The sequence below is a fragment of the Choloepus didactylus genome, chromosome 4 (genome assembly GCF_015220235.1).
Source record: "Choloepus didactylus isolate mChoDid1 chromosome 4, mChoDid1.pri, whole genome shotgun sequence".
Taxonomy (NCBI): Eukaryota; Metazoa; Chordata; class Mammalia; order Pilosa; family Megalonychidae; genus Choloepus; species Choloepus didactylus.
Genome location: NC_051310.1, coordinates 29,952,436 through 29,973,574, shown reverse-complemented (window position 1 = coordinate 29,973,574; position 21,139 = coordinate 29,952,436). Strand labels below are relative to the sequence as shown.

The window sequence follows — 21,139 nt, the reverse complement described above, 5'->3', positions numbered from 1 at the left end:
TGGGTTGGGGACTACGGGGGGTATGGGGGTTACATCTTGGTTGATGGTCCTGAGTGCTTGCAGTCGGATAGAACGGGGGTGTTACATGGAGAGTGGGTTGATTTTAAGAGGTTTTGGGTGAAGAGCTTTTGTATAATTGGTTTGAGGTAATGAAGGTGTGTGATGGATATGGGGGATTGGGGGATTGCGGGGTACCTGGAGGGATTTTTTGTTTGTGGGTAAGGTAGAGAAGTAAGGAGGTGAGTCAGGGGATTGATTTGCTCAGGGTAGGATAAGGAGTTGACATCAGGGGTGTTCAGGGTAAGATAAGGAGTTGATGTCAGGGAGGTTATTACGTTATGGAAAACTTTATATTTTTGCTTACACTGCTGGATTAGCTAAGAGTGGGTTTTATGTAACAGTCATGTCTGTTGTGGGAGAGCTTCTAAGGGTGTGTTGTGTATGTGTTGAGGGTGGGGAGTTTTGCCTAACAACACTGAGTCCTGAACAGCTGAGGTTTCTGGGACCCGGCCTGGCACCGTGGCTGCTGTCCGTTCCGATTAATAAGTTCTCCTTCACTGCTGATTTGTTGAATACCAATTGTTAAATTTTTAATTACACCAGCCGATATCATTGTTATAGCCTATGTGTCACCACAGAAGACAGTTAACCCCTAGATGGATAACCGAGTAAGTCTGCTCTTCTCTTCAGCAGGGAAGAAACTAGTGATCTGTTAAGTACAGGAAGATCCTTGAGCCTTTTCCGATTTCGACTGCAAAAGTTAATGGAATCGGAGCCCAAGCTTGAAATACAGATATTAGATTCCTTTTGGACCTATGTGTGCCAAGCAATCAGAAACATATGAAAGGTATTTTAAATATAGGCATGTATTGCCTTTCCCAATGCGATGTTGCTTGTGTGAGAAATTAAGAGTCCAGTTCAATGTGTTCCTGGGTATATAGCCTATGGAGCTATTTAAAAGCTGAAGTACATTTATTCTGCATTTAAAGGTATTTAGAGACCGCCTTGTGTGTTAATGCATGACTAGTGCTATTTAAACGCTATTCCCCTGCATGTATTAATGTGTGCATTGAAGGAAAGAAGGGCAAGGGATGATAAACTGTGTTAACTGCACAGTGTTCAACTAAGATTTATCTAAGAAAGAATCATCTGGTGCATTAATGTGAATATTCAGAGATAGATGTTTATCTTAATGGACTCAGAGGTACTTCCAAACAGCATAATTGCCAAAGTCATTTTATAAGGCATTTTATTCAGAGCAATTACACTTCCTGTTACTTTCCTTTATATAAAGAATTCCACTTAAGGGTTTAAGTGAAACAGGACTAGCCTGACCAACGAACCGTACATTCTTCTTGGGTTCTGCTTGGCCGAGGCCATTTGAAATAGTGAAAAACAAAACCCCAAATCTCTTTTTTGACAATTCTTGGACTTCTTGCAAAAGACTGGCCAATTAAAATCATCCCCAATTTCCAGATTACTCCATGATACCTGACTTACTATAAACCTATTGTCCTGCAGATTAGGAATAGACTCTCTGGTACATGGTTGTACTTGGGTTGAATTACACGATAAGTTATTTATGGGCCAGGATGGACCAATGAGACATTTTATATCTTGAAAGCAAATGTGTTTTTCCAGAGAAACCCCTTGTTCTTGACCAACAGATCATAAAGGTATTCCTGCCCCTGCCACCTCACCGATATGAATTAATAATCCCACAAGGATGGGACATCCTCCCTTCCTCCATTCATATCATTTCCATTCTTCAAACACTACTTCCAACTTACCCAATTCTCTATGAATCAACAGACATTCCCTGAGCACCTGTTTTCCATTTAATATTTATTGTGCACTGAGGCTTCTGTCTGGCCCTGTCATAGTCCTGTTGGTGATTTCAAAATAATAATAGAGTATCATAATTTTAATAAGCCACAAGTAGTAACATCTCTGAGTTACTGATATCCTTCCCAATCTACATAACAGTAGCATGAGATACATGCCATTGTCTCCATTTACAGACGGAAAACTGGGGTGCAGAGCACTTGTGATAGCACTGGCCCCCAACATTGGTCAGAGTCAGAGCTGCTTTCTGGCTGCAAACACACTTTTCCTTAATATTATAGGAACCTCTAATTGAAGTCTCTTCCTTCCCTCAAGGAGTCTGTAATCAAGTAGAGGGAAAATAATTGCATTGTAAGTCAGAATTTAAAAAGCACTTTAAGTGAGATTCTAACAAAGAACTGTGTTGGCATGGTAAAGAGTATATTTTATTTTTTAACCATGGGATCAAGAATAAAGCTTCATGGAAAAAGTATTTGAGTTAGACCCTAAAGAAGGATGTAATCAATGGAATGAAGGTCAAATAGAGCCAGAAAGTCAAAACTTATCGGGCTTGTTCAGGAAATGGTTAACATGCGGAGGTGTTCACAGGGGCAAGGGGTTAGAGGGAGCCCCAGAGTGGAAGATCTTGGATTAAAGAAAATAATAAAAGTTTTTTTTTTTTTTTAAAGTATAGACTTTATTTGGTAAACAGCAGGATAAATTTGGACCAGAAGAATGCCACACTGTGTTTTTATTCCAGCAATATTCTCTAGGGTTCATTGAAGAGGGGGAGGTAGGTGGAGGCAGAAAATTGGTAAGGAAATCTCAGGATTCACCCAGGCAAGCAGCCAGGGCAGAAGAAATGAAAAATAGTGTGACATTTTAGGGATAGGCTTTGCTTGAGGGCGTGATGGTGAGCAGAAGAAGACCTAAAAATGGCTCTGAGATTTTGGGCTTGTTCCTAGAAGGTAGTGACTCTATAGATAGAGACAAAAAGGGCAGGCGTTGGAAACAGCTTGGGTTGTGGGGGAAGATGATCAATTTAGTCTGGGATATGTTGATTGCAGAAATTTTCAGAATATTCAATTAAAAATGTTTTCCCTTACGAATATGAAAATATTTCCCCCAACTTATTCAACTCCAGAACCATCTCTTCCCTTTCAAATTCTCTTTAGTCTCTTCTTCTGGTTCACAGGATTAGCATTTTAGTAAGCAATTTAACCACTGTAGAACTTTCCTCAACATACAAATACCCAGGCCCAATCCTCAGTATTTTTTAAATGTCACCTAGTGACTAACTCACAGCAAAGATAGAGACTAATGACACCTAGATTTGCATCATCTCTGACTGTTCTCTTAGTTATAGCTATGTTCAGCCCCTAGCAACAGAAAATTTGGCCTAAAATGACTAAAGAGTGGATAAATGTTCTTACTTTACAAGAACTTTGGAATCTGGACAGTAGAAAACTGCCTGTTTGGTTTCAACAGCCTGACCATGTCAGGGTGCGCTTCTCAATTCTTTTCTTGGCCTTTCATTCATGGTTGCCACCTCATGGTCTCAGGATGGCTGCAGCAGCTCCAAATATCCCACCCCAACCCAAGGAAGAAGGGAAGGTAGTTGTACCAGTCAAGACTTCTTGTTTAATCAGGATTAGCCTCTTAACAGATTTCCTTGTCCATCTCTTTGGCTCTGTCTATGCCACACGGCCATCCCTAGTTGCAAAGGAGGCTTGGCTAGATTGGTCAGATTGGCAGCCCTAGCAAGGAGGAAGAGAGGATATTGCCAATGTCTGCAACAGTCGCCTTCCCTGCTACATTGTAAGCACTTTGGAAGCAGGACCATGTTCCATCAGGCCTGACACCCAGATTATCTCACACCCCCTTCCTCACCCTGCACTTTGCTGGACAGAGAGAGATCTGTGACAGAAAGGAATTTAAGAAGCACTGCTGCCCTGTGCACTAAGATCCTTCTTCTGCCTTTTGGTCCCCCTAAGCAGTGTAGGCGTCTCTGGATATATGGCAGACAGACTTTCTCAGCCCCCCTGAAAGGGGGGGGTGGGGAGGGGAACTACGTGCTAGGAGGAAATCTATGCTGCTATAAAAAAAGGATCAGTAGAGTCTAGCCAGAGTACATTCTTCAGTAATGAATGCATGAAAAGAAGCTTCTTAAATTATGAATGTGGCTTCTCTTGTTTATTGCCCAGTAATCTTGTTTTATTGATTTCTGTTTATTTCCAGTCACCTAGAATGAGAGACTTGTGTTGCTTAGAGATCTGGATCCCTAAAAGAGTGTCATTAAAGCTACTCTACTGTATTTAGTTGTTTTATTTTTTGCTCAAAGTGATTGAATCAATAAAAATACAAACAAAATAGTTTGCCTTTGCTCTCTAGAAGACTAGGGAGAAAAAATACAGAAAAGCTAAATGAAGACGTTTGAATGAAAAAAAAAAAAGTCCCAGAAAATGACATATTGATTTCCTCCAAAGAGCCAGAGTATAAATTAAAAATATCCTTCTGACACCATTTTTAAGGATGCCTCTGACTCAGCAGAGGAGGGGCTTACTGACTTTGATTTCCTAGAGGGCCCCTTTTGGGAGGACAGCTCTCAAAGTTGTCAGAGGGAAGTCTGCCTCAAAGCCACTGCTGGCAAGATCCCCGAGAACAGTTCTTGGTGCTGATTTTGCGGTCCACCACACTGCCCCTGTGGATGTATCAGGACACTGTGAATTTTTCATCACCATTTTGCCATCATAATTCTTTTTTTATAATGGTTGCATTGAAACCCTTCTCAAAATAATTGGGAACAAGTGAGAAGAAAAAAGGACCAGAACTTATTGTGGGAGAGAGTATTTAATGTTATTAATGTTATTAAATGGCAGTCTGGGCCAGTATAGATGGAGTGGGGCATTAGAAGAGTCATACCAGGATCAGAAATGGTGGCACTGTTTCCCCAAAAGTTTCCCCTGTCAAAATGCACCATCAGTCACGGGGGGAGAACTGGAGCACAAGTCCCAGTTTCAGGAATGTGAACTGTGTGACATAATTTAGCTTTCTGAAAACCACATCAGACACTTTTGGCCTATTCAAAAGCATTTTGCAAAACCGTTCCCAGGGGTAGTACCATAATGTGCAGAAATCTGTGAAAAATAAAACATATGGGCCCTTTGTTCAAAAGCAGGAAAAATATTGGTGTTTTTAAAATATATGGCTTTTCCCTATCTTCCAAGGTCTCTCTCTTGACTTGTTATGGTGTTTTTATTTGCTGTTTAATGCTATACTAAGTAAAGAAAAATTAATTTTTAAACATGTTAGCATGAATATTATCATTCATCTTTATATTGTGCAGTGTCAGTTTTAAATGCAAATAATAAGCACATTTAGCACAAATGAAGAACCACCCAAATAATATAATTTATATTCCATCGCTTATTTATGCATATGTATTATTATTCTTGTCAACGAGTGGAAATGCTACATAAAACTAACTCAATTGTTTTCATTTCACTTCTTGATGCATGCACATTCAGCTTACTGATGAATAAGGTAGAACTGAAAGGAAAAGGAACTCTGAGCTACCCTGTCTTGCGCTTTCTTTCAATATCATTATTTTCAGTGTAAATGGTTGGCTAATGTAGTGAAGTGAGAAAGGATGTGATAGGTTCCCGTGGTTGTTTGTGTTTCTTAAAACACTATTACCCTTTCTCTGCACTCAAAGAAATTCTGGTTCAAATGAAAAACATTGCCTATTAGGGATGCCAGTGGCTCCGCTTACTCATCATGTAATATGCTTACCAGTTACATGGAGGATGTGATATGGAACCCCAAGAGAGAAAAAGGTGTAGGGGTTCAGCTTTGGACTGAGAGTTTATCCCTAGTCACTCACATGCAGAAGACAGTACTGACCTCACAGGAAGAAAGATTGGAGGATGGAGTTAAATGAAGCTGCTAGATTCCTGTTACTCCCTGTATTAGTCAGGGTTCTCTAGGGAAACAGAACCAATAGGAGATATCTGTAAATATGAGATTTTATAAAAGTATCTCATGCTATTGTGGAGAGGCATGAGTCCAAATTCTGTAGGGCAGGCCACGAGCTGGCAACTCCAATGATGGTCTTTGGTGAACTTTCTTCAATGAAGAAAAAAATGAAGGGTCTCTCTTCTCCCTCAAAAGTCTTCAACTGACTGGATTAAATCCAAATGATCGAATTCTCTCATTGCAGAAGACACTCTCTGAGTTGATCATAGACGTAATCAACCACAGATGCAATCAATTGACTGATGATTTAATAAACCAGCCTTCTGGTTTATTAACCAGCCATGAAATGTCCTTGCAGTACTGGTTAGGCCAGTGCTTGCTTGACCAGACAACTGGGCACTATCACCTAGCCAAGTTGACACATGAACCTAACCATCACACTCCCATACATCAGGAATGCTAATGTCCATGGAGTCCTTGCTGATGGGGTATGGGGCACACTGTATGCAGATGGGGCAGCAAGGAATGATGGATATACATGCGTTGTATGCATTACCACTGCTTACATGTATGCTCCATTGTCCCATTGAACTTCACCTACAAAAAACAAGTTCAAAGGTAAAATGATTAAGAATTTCAAGACGGTTACAGCAGAGCATTAAACCAAGGGGAGGCTCCTTCTGAGCAGGGGCCCCTGTGTGACAGCTCAGGTTCCACACCCATGGATACACCTACTCTATTTCTCATACCCATTCTGACAGTGAATAAATGCCATTGCTTTTGAACTGGAACAGAGAAAAATGTTAGCCTCCCTGCCCTTCATCAGAAATGAGAAGTGAATAGCCTTGTCCCTTTCCAAATAGAAGTTATATTGTGTTTCCTTTTTTTAAATTGTCTAAGATGGGATTATCCAATTCAGGCTAGTTGCAGCCTGGGAATGAGGAAGTGACCTCTGGAGGATAAGTGGTTCCATTTGGGTTCCTGAATTTTTCATTCAGAAGTACCATAAAATACTCTGTAACTCAGGATTTTATAATAGGAATCAAACAGCTTCATTTGAATCCATCCCCCAATCTTTCTCCCTGTGAGGCTGTTGCTGGCTTCTAGACGTTGGAGACTAGGGATGAATTCTCTGTCCAAAGCCGAACTCCCTTGCTTTTTCCTTTCTTGGGGTTCCACATCCTGATCTCAAATTGACCCTCATTTTCCTCTAGTAGCCTTGACTCAAACATTCAGGCTGCAGATCACCTATAACTCTCTCAGTATTTTTATCAAATCTGTTTTCAAGTGCACAAAACTTTTGTTTTAACTGCTGCTGTTGCTCTGACATCTATTTCTGGCTTTTCTAACATTGCATTACGTGACTGAGTGGGAGATATTCTCTTCAGTGTAGTCAGCAAAAGTCATTCTTATCTTTTTATCAATCAAACTTTTCATTCAATTCATTACGATTGATTGTTCTGGGTAAGTTCTCTGTGCCACATATGAAGTTCTGGGTTGTACTAATGTAATCTATCCTGTGTTTATTCTGCATGTTTTTTGAGTCAGCATCTCTTCTTTCTTCAGAGTAGGTGTTCTCAAATGTTTTCTACACTGACCAGACCTGACAGATGTTCACATGCATTGCATATTCCTTTCAGTGTAAGTGACCTACAATAGATAAAATAAGCATTAGGTTATATTTAGTTCCAATAAGTTAGCTGTTCTCCACCCCTTTCTCTCATGCTTATCTGGAATTCCTCAATCCATCCTGATACCAAAGGTTGAGAACCACTGCCATTTGCTCTGCACTGAATAGCTATCTATGTCTTTTTTTCTAGAATTGCTGACTGCACTATTCTCCCAACTAGGACTGGCATTATCCTGCCCATCACATCTCATCGGTGTCCCTGATGCTTGGGTCTCATTAAGCCTTCTAAGCTGTGCTCTCAACCTTCCCACAGAAGAGCTGTTTCTCCTGTGTTGGGTGATAAGTTTGGGCTACTAGACAGAGTGGCAAGAGAAAGACCATCCCATAAAGGAACTATGATTCTGTTTTCCTGACTTTCTTTTCAAAGACCCATTCCTTCTCCCTAAACTGTAGAGCAAGGAACCACATGGAGTGGTGCATCATACCAGGATCTACGGTTCAAAAGCATGTTGGCTCTCTCCACAATAGAGACTCTTGTTCAGTATTTTCACATCCATTAACTGTTACCTATAGTACTACTTGTGGGTCACATTTATACTTGGCCTTTGTGACTCACTCTAAAAACATTCTTGATTTTAGTAAGTATATTTGGAAATTAAGGCTCACTTAGAAAGGAAGTGCCACCAAACAAAAAAAAAAAAAAAAAAAAAAAAAAGGAGAGGGAAAAGGAAAGAAGGAAAGGAAGGAGGAAAAGAGAGAGTGAGAGGGAGGAAGTAGAGAGGGACAACGGAGATGGACAGAGACACAGAGAGAGAACACTAAAGAGTGAACAACAGAAGGAAAGAGATAGATTAGATGTTTGAAGCTTCAGCTAAATTTTTGGCATTCCCTTGTAATGGTTAGACTCCAAATGCATAAAAAGGGTTTGTGGTGAAAAGTGAGAGTTTACAGTGGAAACACAGCCACACCTTTCTGATTAGCAATCCTAGAGACACTGTACAAATAAGAAAAACAGCCATCAAAGTCAGACCTTTTTTTGTGATAATCAATAGGCACCTGATCTAGATTCCTAAAGATGGTGTGTAGTTGGATGGGTGTTATTTTTTGTTTTGTTCTGTTTTGTTTTGTTTTGTTTTTTTACTCTGCTTCCTAAATAATATGTAATTTCTCCAGGCCAAGAAATAAATTGAAAGGATTTAGAGGGATTTGCTTATCAGTGGAACACCACGTAGCATTGAGTTCCTCCTGCTTTTGGGAAGGTACATTGAAGTTTGGTTAATCTTCCATGGTTCAATACTCCTCTTCCCTCTGTCAGGCTGCCTTGAACAACAGATAGATTAATCCCCCTTCCCCCCACTGCCTCTCCCTCCTCCCTCTCCTCTCTCTTCATCCACCCTACCCTTTCTGAGCAAATGGAAGAAAAATCTTAAAACCGGAAAGAAAAAAAAAAAAGATGCAACACCACATTTATTTATATAATCCTAGAAGACCTCAAGGATCGAAAGAAAGGACCCCAATCCTTGGCTAAATAAACAAATAAGTAAATAGGCTAAGCTTAGCTTGGTTTTTCTACTGTTAATTAAATCTTGAGTTTACAGAGGGATTTCCCTAGAGTTTAATTCATTATAAAAGTTATACATCATGTAGTTCTTGATCCTGTTCCAGTGTATGGGGTGTTGAAAAGAAGAATGCAGAGGTCATTGGGAGCAGGCAGTTTGAAGGGAAGCAGGTGATGCTATTTGCTTGGATTTCTGTTTAATCTGTTGACTTTAGTGACAATGGATAGATAATCAATTTGTGGATACCACTTATGAGCCCCACATTTGTTTTATGGTTTGGTAGCTAATCGGTGATTCCTGGTGGAGCCTAGCTCAAATCCCAGTAGTCTGTGAGGAGAGGGACTGGATCTGCCCAACCCTCCCAGCACAGTGATTGGAACATCATAGGCATTTGTTGAGGGAATGAATGATTGAATGAATATATATGCATGTATTATATATCCAGAGCAGTTTTTTTTCTTATTCAAATTCCTTAGAGTTCTGTTCCAGTTAACCACATTTGCTCATGCTGAATGCAGTATCTTTAGCCCAGAGCAACTCTCCCTAAACCTTATCAAACCGTGGAAAGATGAGCCAAATAAGATATGTATGCAGCCAAATCTTACCTGGCAAGTGATTTTCTCCAGGAGTTGGTAAAGAGAAGAAAGGAAAGCAATTTCTTTAAAAAACCCTAATGACATAAATCCTGGAAGATAGTTTTTAAAAATTTACCGGGTAGTGTTTCAATAAAGATACTCAGAGGTACAGAAGTAGGAGACAAAGGTCATCTTAGATAGTATCTTAATAAGACAGAATGATGGCTCTTCATTTCCTTCACCCGGGACCTGCATTATGATATGCCCCTATCTTTCTCACTTGAATATGACAAGTAAAAAACATATATGTTTTATTTTGTCATTACACTGTCAGTCTCTTCTTTTGGAGATGAATATCAGTAGATGTTTAATAACAATCAAAAAGAGGTTCTAGATATCATTCATACAGTCTTCCCATGGTCTAAGGTTATTTCTATATTAGGCTTCAGTTGGATGAAGTGATGAGGATGGGGGGCAGAGGGTGCGAGATAATGGCTTCTAGCAAGCTTTGCCAAGCTCCAGGTTTGTTCCTATCTCTGCTTTTCATATACGGGTGTGTGTGTGTGTGTGTGTGTGTGTGTGAGCGAGTGCGCACGCGCACGCGTGCATGGACACCCACATGTATGGTCTATTAGCATTGATCAAAGATGAGACTATGCAATGGCAACAATTTGGTAACGAAAATCTTAATAGATAAATTTATAATGAGGTGGTCAAATTTTACAGATCTCATTAAAGATTATAGGTTTACTTAGAGTCACTGGGTTCTTATTTTATTTAAATTTTCAGGCATTCTTTATTTAAATGAACAATCACTTGCAATGAAGCTGTATGGGCCCCTATATCATATGAGCTATTTAAACTTCCAATTTCATCTCCTAATGGACGTATAGAGGGAAAAGAGCTAAAGCATGGAGCATTTGAAGGAATTTACTTCTTTTTAGCTTGAAGTGGCTGCAAAGATGTATGGCTGTTTTCTGTGGGACTTCAGAATATTTATGGGCCTTTCTCTTTTTCTTTTTCACTGGAAGAAAGGAGCTCATAATTCTTGAGTGTGTTATTTATAATTTCATAAAGCTGTTCTGTGGCAGGACTTATTTTATCTTGTGCTTAATCTTGGTCAAATAACTGTGCTTCCAAGGAGGTAGGTGGAGAAAATTGATTATCCCAAAAATGATTAGCCAATTCTCAATATAAGAAAAGGTTAAAGGTTGGAATTTGAAGTCATAAATAGTCTTTCAGGACAATAAGGAAGGGGGAGGGGGAAGCTGTCTTGGGCAGTACTGATCACAGCAGTAGACATTTCTCTTAATGCTTGGTGATGGATGGTAATGAAGAACGATGTGGAATGATCACTGTGCCGAGATGGGGGAGAGCTACTTCAGAGTAAATAATTACAAGCAGGTGATTATAGAAGCAGTAACTCACTGGGGAAAAATGAGAAGCCAGGTTTGTGAAACTGGGGGAATTAGAAGGTAAATATATCTATAAATCCACTTGGGTGGACAGAGTTTGAGCTTTTGTCTGTCCCAATTTTATTCTAAGGTGATTTCAGTAAACAGTGTGGGGGGAAAAAAAAGGAATCTAAATGCAATAAAAATCTCTCAAGAAAGGAATAAAGAGGGCTACTGCCAGAGAGATATTTTATTGAAAGTTATTATCATTCTTTAGTTTTACGAGTACTAACAGAGAACCAAGTAATTTCAACATGTGGATTAAAAATATGAAATACATATTTTAAAATAGGGTAATTTGAATTATTATTTTAATATAGGTCTTGGCTAATAAATAGGGGCAGAAGAAAATTTTACTCCTCTTGAGAAGGCAAGGTAAGGTTTTTCATCTGCACTGGGGAAAATGGCATAAACACATGCCTTACATTCTGAAACCACATGTATTAGCTTCCAAAAGAATGTGACGGGTGACACCAACGATAAGTGGGGAAGGAAAGAAAGAGAGAAGTCTGATAGGGCAGGATATTAAATTCGTGGTCATTATCCAAGTTTTCAAAACCTGTGTAATTCAAGGAGCTCTCAAGATGTCATTCCAGTATGTCTTTTCACTCCAGTCATCCTGCACTACTTGTAGGTTTACAAATAAATGGTGCTTTTTCTTACCTCTGAGCCTTTGAAAATACTGTTTATTTCACCTGGAATGCCCTTCTTCTCTTGCCCACTGCCCTCATTTTCCCCTGCTTCATTCTGCCTGTCCCTCAGGTCTCATTCTCCACTTTTGCCCTGCATGGAAGCCATCTCCGTTCCCCTGCTATTTGCTCCCTTAGTCCCTCATGCTTATTCTTGTCACAGCATTCACCTTACTCTGCTGAATTTGCCTATTTACATCTGAGACTGTGAATTCCCAGAGCAGAGGAACTGTGCCTTATCTACCACTGTAGTTTCTTTCATAACTTGTATAGTGCTTGACACATAGTTGTCCAATAAATATTTATTGAAATAATGAATGACTGAACAAGTGCCTTGATGAATAGTATATACTACTGATGGTGGATTTAGTGGCCCAAATGCTATCAAATGCCAATGAGTGTGAATCAAGATACCAACTTGATGAATTGAGATACCAACTGAGTGGGGTGGAGAGGGCTGAGCAGGGAGCCATGTCTTGGTTTTCCTGTGTCAGATGGAGGAAATGATGGCAGTAAGGACACATTCAGTAGAGTGAACAAAGCAGCCATCACTGTGTTCTGAGACGCACTGAGATACAGTGACTTCAAACAACCTGAGTCCTTCTGTCAGGATAGGCGAATTCAATATGGAAAAATAAAAGATTGAAATAAAAAATCACATAGCATCAAAAGTAAACTGCCAGTGTAGGAAAGGTTCTAAGGCAGCCAGCAGTGAGGAGCCAGGCGTCTGGGGTAGCTACCTGGCCGTGCCTCTATCCCACTGCCCCATGCTAGGCCAGCCTGGCGGGCTGATGGTGCCCTCTTAAGACAGTCTCTTCTGGCTCTGAGTGTGCCAAGAGCAACAGAATGTTGTGGAAGAAGAAGAGCCTAAAGTGGTGGCAGCACCAGAACAGCCCAAATCAGGGCTGCATTGGGAATATCAAAACATCTCTTTGGGTGGCTCTTGAGGGCTGGTGGGATTGGAGGGAGAAGGGCCCGTGGGATGAATACAAGCATCACCTTTCCTTGGGCAAAGGGCAGGACCTCTCTCTGGAATCTTAAATTACCAGTTGGGGATGAGAGTGATGATTAACTTCAAAGCTGAAGGTGGGGCTTCCAGGCCCATCTGGGTCCTTCTGGTGCTCAGAGCCAGGTGTATGGAAGGTGGCGGAGAGGAAGGGCCTGTGGGTGACAGGGCCAGCCCAGCAGCCCAGCCAGTTGGATTTGCTGTTTCCAGCCTTCACACACCTTCTTCAGACTTCAGATCTCCAGGTTCAGGTAATATGCATCCTTGAAGAAATAGCTGTGACCACTGCTGTGCATGCCCTTAGCAGCATCCAGGTTATCGGAGAAGGTGTTCCAGGTGTCTGCAATGAGCTTAAGGAAGCCAGAATCCATTTTCTTCTTTACTTCCTTATATCTCCAGAACTTCTCTCTGGCAAAGATGTGTATCTTCTGGTTCTTGCTCCAATTAAAGGCAGCACCCACGTGTTGGACATCAGGCAACAGCCCCAGGCTGATCAGTGGCTTGGGGTGTGATCGCTCCAGGGTTCTGGCTGAACAGACATAGTACTCATTCCCTGCAAAGTACAGACATCTCCTTCTGTGGGGCCTCATACATGGCATCATTATTTTCTGGGAGCTCCAGCCAGAGTGTGGCCACCAGCAGGTGCCCTGTGAGCTTGTAACATGAATTCACTGAGCCAAATGAAATGGTGCTTGGAAAAGATCTCCCAGCAGGTCAGAGCGATGCTGTCAAAGAAAATGTTCTGTTTGCAGATCATGGGAGTGATGGGTTCCGGTGTGGAGTTGGGGCTGCTGCCAGTGCCAGTGTCAGTGGAGGCCCCTTAGAGCTCTTGCGTGCCATTGATGTGATTGTGGGACAGGCAGAAGCTCTTCGTGTAGGTGTAAACGAGTGTCATAGGAGCTCCAGGGTCCTCTGAGTACTCCAGGCCTGGGTCATAGATTTCTTACTCTCCCTTGAATGGCATCGATAATGTTGGTATTTAATATATATGGAGAACATAATATGTCAACTCTATACATTTAGCCATTGGGATTTGACAGCTTCAGACATTATGAGAAAAAAAATGTGGAGACAATGACATGGAAGGAGACAATGACACACCTTGATTAACGTTCCCAACAAAACTATACAAATAAAAAGTTGTACAAAGCAATACTGTTACCTGAAGGAGTATGGGTAGTGGGTAGTTACAAATAGTAGGTCACTACAAACATATACACCCTCGGTGACTGGGAGTATTAAAAGAGTTAATATGTGTTAACTGCTTAGCCCAAAGCCTAAATACAGAATATTTTGAATAAGTGTCAAATGTTATTAGTTGGCTTGATTCTAGATAGTTCAGTAGTAAATGCTCTTTTTTAAAAGAAATTATGAGTAATTATGAAAAATGAGTATGATTGTAGGAACAAACACACAGCCTAGGGCTGCTATATTTGATTTAAAGACAAAAGTTCATAGTTCCATTCTATTCATAACAATTCTGTGCTGAGTTTGTGTATATCTGCAAGGTGCAACATACTACAGCAACCGAAGAAACCAGATAGTCAAAGAAGTGTGCCTTTTCTTCCAAGGCTCAGCATCAGATCCTATATTTGCTTGTTTCTGAGGAAGGTCACAGACAGAAAATTTTTAGAAGCTGCTAAAAGAAGGCCCTGGGTTTTCTGAGAATAACTTTGAATCAATTTGCTATTACTTTAGGATATGATTCTAAGCTCATATCATCCACAAGGCTTGATTTTTAATTTGGGGTTTTTCTAGATAAGGATAGCAGATGTTTAAAATAAATAAAAGGGTCCCAGGATGTAGTGTTCCTGTTCATGTGCCCTTTTGGCAATCACAGCTTGATGCCCCTGGCAGAACGAGTCCTCCTGAAACTATTCCGTGTCCTATGGTGGGCATGGCCCCTGTTGGATGCCGGGTCTTCTGGGAAAACTTCAGTTACTGTTTTGGGCAAGGAGGGGATTCAGATGTTAGTAATTGCTTTGGGACTTTCATTAGCCCTTGGCTCTAAATAGTGGTGATAAGGTTTAAGGGACAGAGAGGGCTTCTTTGGAAACAGATCATCTTCCAGTGATTTTGTAAGCTCTCATGAATCCTTCATGAGTGTTGGTCTCCTTTTATCACTCCTCAAGGCAGATACAACCCAGGACCGTTGTTTGTACCATAAAATGGGGGCAGTGCATTCTGAGCAATGAAGAATGGTTCCAATGGGGAATGACTCATTAAAGATAGAGTACATAGGCACATACCCAATTTATATGTTTATATTAGAAGAGGCTACCAATGGCTGTTGTTTATTGATTGAACGAATGAGCACTAATATTTGTTTTGTTTATTTGTTGATGTCTGTATGTATTTATTTATAGCTAATATTATTGACCATTTACCATATGCCAAGAACAGAGCTTCTCTTTTAATATCATATTAAATCACATAATCACCCAATGATGAAAACACTTTGTCTTAATTTATTGCTGAAAAAAAACAGGCTTGGAGAGGTTACATAACTTGCTCTCTGGGTTCCTGCCTGCAGGTAGAAGAGTCGGGAGTCATTGCTACATTCTGTGTAGAATCAGGCATGAGCTTAGCACCCTGTGATATACTGCTTTCCATTTAATCTCGTTTGAGTGTAGACACCATTGGTGGGAGCTACTGGTAAAATGTGTCTCTGTTACCTAAGAGGACTATTCACATAGAAGACCAGCAGGAAACAGATCTCTGGGAAGTGGGACACGGGTACAGTCAAATGGGGAGAAAGGCAGTCAGAACATGGAAGAGCTGACATATGGGGTCTGCAGTGGGGGTCGGGGTCTCCACTCTTGGGACCGAAGTGGGGGTGGGGGTGGGGGTGGGGAAAGAGCGTGGGGTCGGTGTCACCCAAACCAGAGCATTAAGGGAGGGTGGAAGAAGCTGAAAGGAAAACAGCAAGTAGCCCATCAACCTCAAAGCTTCTGGAGCTTTTCCTGAAATAAATGTATGTTATTTCTTTTAGACCATAAAAATTAAGTTAAAGTTCTAGTTCTAGGTATAAGAAGTTAAAGATACCACAAATATTATGTTAATGCTTTTTTGGTTTCTATTTGAGTTTTATGTGCTTCGCATTCCTTTGCTCCATGGCCTTTTTAAACTTTAATGTGTGGTCTTCAGTATGGGGATGAGATTTTTAATTAACTCACCAGTTTTCACTCAATGCTAGGGACCAAAAGCCCTACGCAGGCCATTTCAGCAAGGTACTTACATTCAAGTCACCCACAATCCATTTTCAGTTCAACAGTGTTTCTCAGCCTCTTTTTCATTATCACTCCACTAAGGAGTTTCATAGACCTTTTTTCCCCCTAATCACCTATCCCTGGCCCCCATGAAATGTTAATATCACAGATATACTGTAAATCTGTGTATGTACTGTCGCCTTTTGAGGGACACAAACCATTATCATATCTAAGATTCCCCTACCCAAGAACCAGTTTTGCTGCCTTAGGAGCAGTATCACCCCCAATGAGAATGCATGCTTTAGAACTATCAAACAATGATTGTGGTCCTTCCTAAATGGCATTTTCCTCTTATAACTGCCTTCTTCATTTGTACAGTTAGCATTTATTCCCTTATCTCTGGTTGTCACCCCCTTAATTGCCTCCTTTCCTAAATAACTGGAGGTGAACCCGTACAGGACCCCATCACATTAGGAAATACCAAGAAAGCATGCTCACCATTTCTCTAAGGTAAATAATAGTGGCCCAAGATACAACTTCCAGCTTCAATTTCTGAAAATGAAATGCACATTTCTGTACTGTGCAGTAGAAAAGAAGTTGCATCAAAAATTATTTTTTTCTAGTAACTTCAGGGTGTGAAGATGTAAAGATCGATAGCATGGTTGAAACACCTCTCTGCCACTGTCAATTAAGTGAAATCAATGACCTAATGTGGTTTTTCTACCATTCTTTCCTGTGTCCAGTAATCCTTTATCTGTTATGTCTATTTTAAAAAGGATGTTTTCTGCAAATACTAAGCCGATGGTTGTCATGTAAGAGGAGGTGTCAAGAAATCTACTGTGGGGCCACAGATAATAGGCATTGAACTAAGATGTATCTGTTCAAACCTCCGCTATGTTCCTTAAGAGCTGTGCCTCCTTCAGCAACTCACTTACCCTCTCTGAACTTCACTTTTCTTTAAAATTATAATAATAATCCCTGTCACAGGGTATTGTGAGACTGTGTCTAGTTAATTAACAATAATTATTACTAATAAGTATATATACATGTCAAGCACAGCACCTGGATTATAAGAATTGCTTAAAAGGCTAGAATGTAGTTTCTTTATTGCCTCTTCGTCTTGAATATGGATACAGACATCAATGCATTGAAATCATAAAACTGGCAAGTCAGTTAATATTATTAACATAAAGAAGAGGAAAGAAACAAGCGTTTATTCAATAACTACTATATTTTGGGTACTCTTGTAAATAAAGTAGGTCAAAAGTTTCATTGTTGAATAAGATCTTTAAATTCATTCATTTGTTCATTGTGCATTGCACTATGTACTAGATACAGAAATCAGTTTCCTTACCTACCATGCAGCAAGAACCCTTCTTACTGCAATACCCAGAGTCCCCTCTACTTTTTGCAGCAGATTTCCTGGCATTGGGGAATTTCTGTAGGACTCAGTAGAATCAAAGAACTGGCTTAAGTTGAACTACTGTTACTGCTTTCAAAAAATCCTCAGCTCTCTCCAGGAACAGCCTTAACTTGTGTCCAGAGGCTGCCGTGGTATTTCTCTGCTGCTCCACATTGCTAATTCAGCTAATTGCAGCAATTACATGAAGGAATTGCTGCTAGCAAGAGAAGCCATTATGCTGCTCCTGAACAGACGGCATTGCACAGCATTCATTAATTACACCAGCGTGTAGACTCACTACCACCAAATCACACACGTGAGACAGCACACCATATGTACTGAAACCCCCTCAAAGCCACAGAGCATTTCTGTGCTGTCCACTGTTTGCAACATCCCTTTCCTTGACCTTCTATTTCCCTAAATTGAAATCAAATCAGCATAGAGTCAGCCTTCACAATGTGATTTATCGGGACATCATAGGCTGGAATCTCCTGGAAATACCTTGGGCCATTAAGCTTCACATAAGATCCATGCAGACTGTCTGGACCCAGAGCCGTTCACACCTTACACAGGAGTTAAAAATGCTCCATCCTATGGCATACCCCCTTTAGGGAAGAGAAACAGAAATAATCATGGGAGATGTGACGTAGTGATAATCCTTTGATGGCTCTGTTCATTGGTTTCCTTATCTCTTCTCTCTCTCTCTACCTAACCTCATATTTTTGTTTTCCTTTGCTTATGTATAGCCAACATCAGATGACCTTGTTTCATCTGCTGAATGTTCCAGCGATGATGAAGACTTCGTTGAATGTGAGCCGAGTACAGGTAGGTCAGGTCAGTCTTTTTTGCTTGCTTCCTTTTTTTATTTGCAAAAAACAATACATACATATATGTCAATATATACGTGCTTTATATATATTATAGTGTGTTAATGTGTGTGTATTTCTCATATCTATATATGTATAAATATACGTATATAAATATTGATATAAAATGGAAAGCATCAAATCCCATGGAATGAGCAAAAATACCCCAGGGAACGTCAAAGTCAGTCCCTTGATGGCTGTTAAAGAAAACTCCTTGGTGTAGGACCTAACTTTGGGCAATCAATGCCAAGCTTAATCACCAGAAGTGCAAATGTGTAGCTGCTAGTGGCAGCTATGCAATCGATAGGGTGGGGGCATGAAGAGGGCTATCTAGGAATAATGTCAAAAAAAAGGGTGAACCCAAGGTAGAGCATAAAGATTGATAAATATCATTTAAACTCCAAGCTGCAAAATTGTAAATAAAATAAGCCAAAATAAACCAAAACAAACAAAAAACATTTTTTTCCATGGGATTTCAACAGCAGATAACATGGTATTATATTTATACTAATTTTGTTCATTGTGTGTCTACAGAATCTTTGAAGCATTATAGTACAGTAAATCAAAATTAGTACTGAATCATGCCATGTCAACGGCTGTGATGCTTCAAAATGTATCTACTGTGCTGAAGTTGAAAGGACTTTGGCAATTAGAAGCTTCAGTGTTCCCCATTTGGACCCAGATACATTTTGATGTTTTATGGTCTTTCTTTATAGTGAACAATATATGATATAATGTCCAGCAGGCAAATGCAGTCCCTTATTATTTCCTATCAACTTTGCCAAGTCATCTGTTTTGAGACTTGCTATAAGTTAAACATTTATGTATATATATAATAGAGAACAGATATCATCGAATTTCTGTGTACATTTAACAGAATTAAAAGCTGGAGTTGGGTTAGGATTTTATTTCTGCAACGTCTGAAAGAAATAAATAGAATTTTCCAGTTGATTCTTTGGTGGTTTAATTTTTTTTTTTCATTTATTTAAAAAAGATGAGCCCTTCACTTTTTTTCTTTTGCTAATTCCAGAGAAATTTGATCTTCCTAATAAAAGTATCATAAAAGTAAAAACCCTCCCTTTCTTAGCCCAAAATGATTTTACAGGATTTCAAATTTCACTGAAGCCTGACTGGTATCTTGCAAGTGGCATTGGATTCAGGAAGTTCTGTGGGTTCCTGTGTGTAGGGCACATAAGGACACATCCATAGTATGTAAGGCCTTTCCACTCCAGAGTGTGATTTGTTCCTTCGGGAATTCAGCAGGAGGTGGAAGGAAAAGTAAATGTAGCCCAGTTAATCAGATTTTTTCAGGTTATCAGGTAATAATCTCAGTATGCTAAAGTGAGGTTTTAACTCTAGAGGACAGATAAAGATAATCCATACCAGAACATGAGCACCAAGTTCTCATTCATTAATTCATTCATCCATTCAGTCACTCAATAAATATTTCCTAAACACTCAGAATACAATGTATCCCTCAATTTGAGTCCTTCCTATTCTATTAATTTTCACAAATGAGATGTCAGAAAATAGAATAAAGAATTTTACTCTCTAAATTCCCCCACCAATATAATTGAGTTCAACAGATATTTTTTGAAGGCCAATAATTACATTAGACAGTGTGCTAGTTATTAAGAATTCAGATATGATTTTGGCATGATACCCAATGAAGATAAATGTTAACTGAGTTTGTGACCAGTAGTTTAAGATAGCTGGACTTTTAAGTTGGATTCTCTGCTTATCCTGTCTCTGGTTTTCTTGCCTTCTCAGCAGTGACACCTGTATATGCAACAATGTTTAGCAAATCCTTAGATTTTAAGCCTTCTTATAAAAGGTGAAGTTTTACTTAAGAACTGAGCCATCACTCTCCCCACTGAGAACCCCATACACACATACACACTTCCTCCACAAGGCAGAGGGCTTCTGCCGATCTCATAGGCACAGGTTGTGCATAAATGTTTGCCATTTGGTATTGAACTTGCACAGGCCTAAATGTGAATGTCCCCAGACTAAATCTGTTTGCTTTTTAGTGGTGGCACACTTGTTTCATCTGGTTCAAAAGCAGAGGACACAAATTCAATACCAGCTTTTCTTGCATAATATAATTACATGGGGTGAGTGGGGAAGACAAAGGTCATTTTTAAAACCACCTGTTGGGTTCTGCAAGGTATCACAGGAGGGGATATATATATTTTAGAAAGCAGGTGACAGTCCCCACCCAGAAGGCGCTAAATGCATCACTAAGGGGCTGATATTGATCCCCTCTGTCTGGAATTATTCTACTCATCACATTGGGTGAATGAGCATTTCCTCTTTCTAAATTTATTCACCCTATAAAGTGTTCTTTGTAAGTGATATGGATACAGATGGAATTATATCAGAAGCGTGTTGTAATATGGGAAGGAGGTAGATATTCCTGTTGGTGCAGAGAAAAGAGGTTTTGCCCTGGGGACCACATTAATGCTGATGAGGGTTATTTACACAGAGCCACCAGCCTTCACATTTTCTAAAAACAATAGGGATTAAAAATCAGAACCATTTAAACCGGTTGTTGGGGCTGGGTTTTATACTTACTAATAGGAAGGCTTCCATTGACCATGCAGCAATGGAAAATGGTGCATAATTTTGATATAAATTATTAATCCTGGGGTGCTATATGAATATTAAGATTAAAATTCTGGTTTTGACCTCTTAATTCACTGCCTCAGTTTCCAAAAGCATACTTTCCCAGACTAATGCTTGGTGGAAAACCATTGAACTGGACTAATTACCTAGACCAGATTCTATTATGCTTAACAATTACTTAGCCGTTGTTTGGAAAAATAAAATTAAAAACAAAATCTCCCAACCCAGAAAACCTTTCCACAAAGGTGAAGAAAAAGAAAAACAATTTTATTATTGAATAAGCATTAAAGCATTAAAATGGAATGCAATATATCACAGGCAGTTT

General features: G+C 39.8%; 1 protein-coding gene across 15 annotated transcripts in view; it reads left to right on the top strand.

The window, feature by feature from the left end:
• The window catches only part of NRXN3 (neurexin 3), a 1,698,447-nt gene that overhangs the window by 1,626,286 nt on the left and 51,022 nt on the right, over positions 1 to 21,139 (top strand). For 10 of the 15 annotated variants that reach the window (XR_005216275.1, XM_037832161.1, XM_037832163.1 and 7 more), the window contains one exon: positions 18,070 to 18,148. Coding sequence is in view for 13 of the 15 variants with exons in the window: in XM_037832161.1 (XP_037688089.1) it covers positions 18,070 to 18,148 (79 nt within the window). In the remaining 2 variants the exon portion in view is untranslated. Of the gene's footprint in view, positions 1 to 18,069; positions 18,158 to 21,139 lie in introns of all 15 variants that reach the window. The other 5 variants (XR_005216274.1, XM_037832173.1, XM_037832171.1 and 2 more) reach the window with 1 other exon arrangement.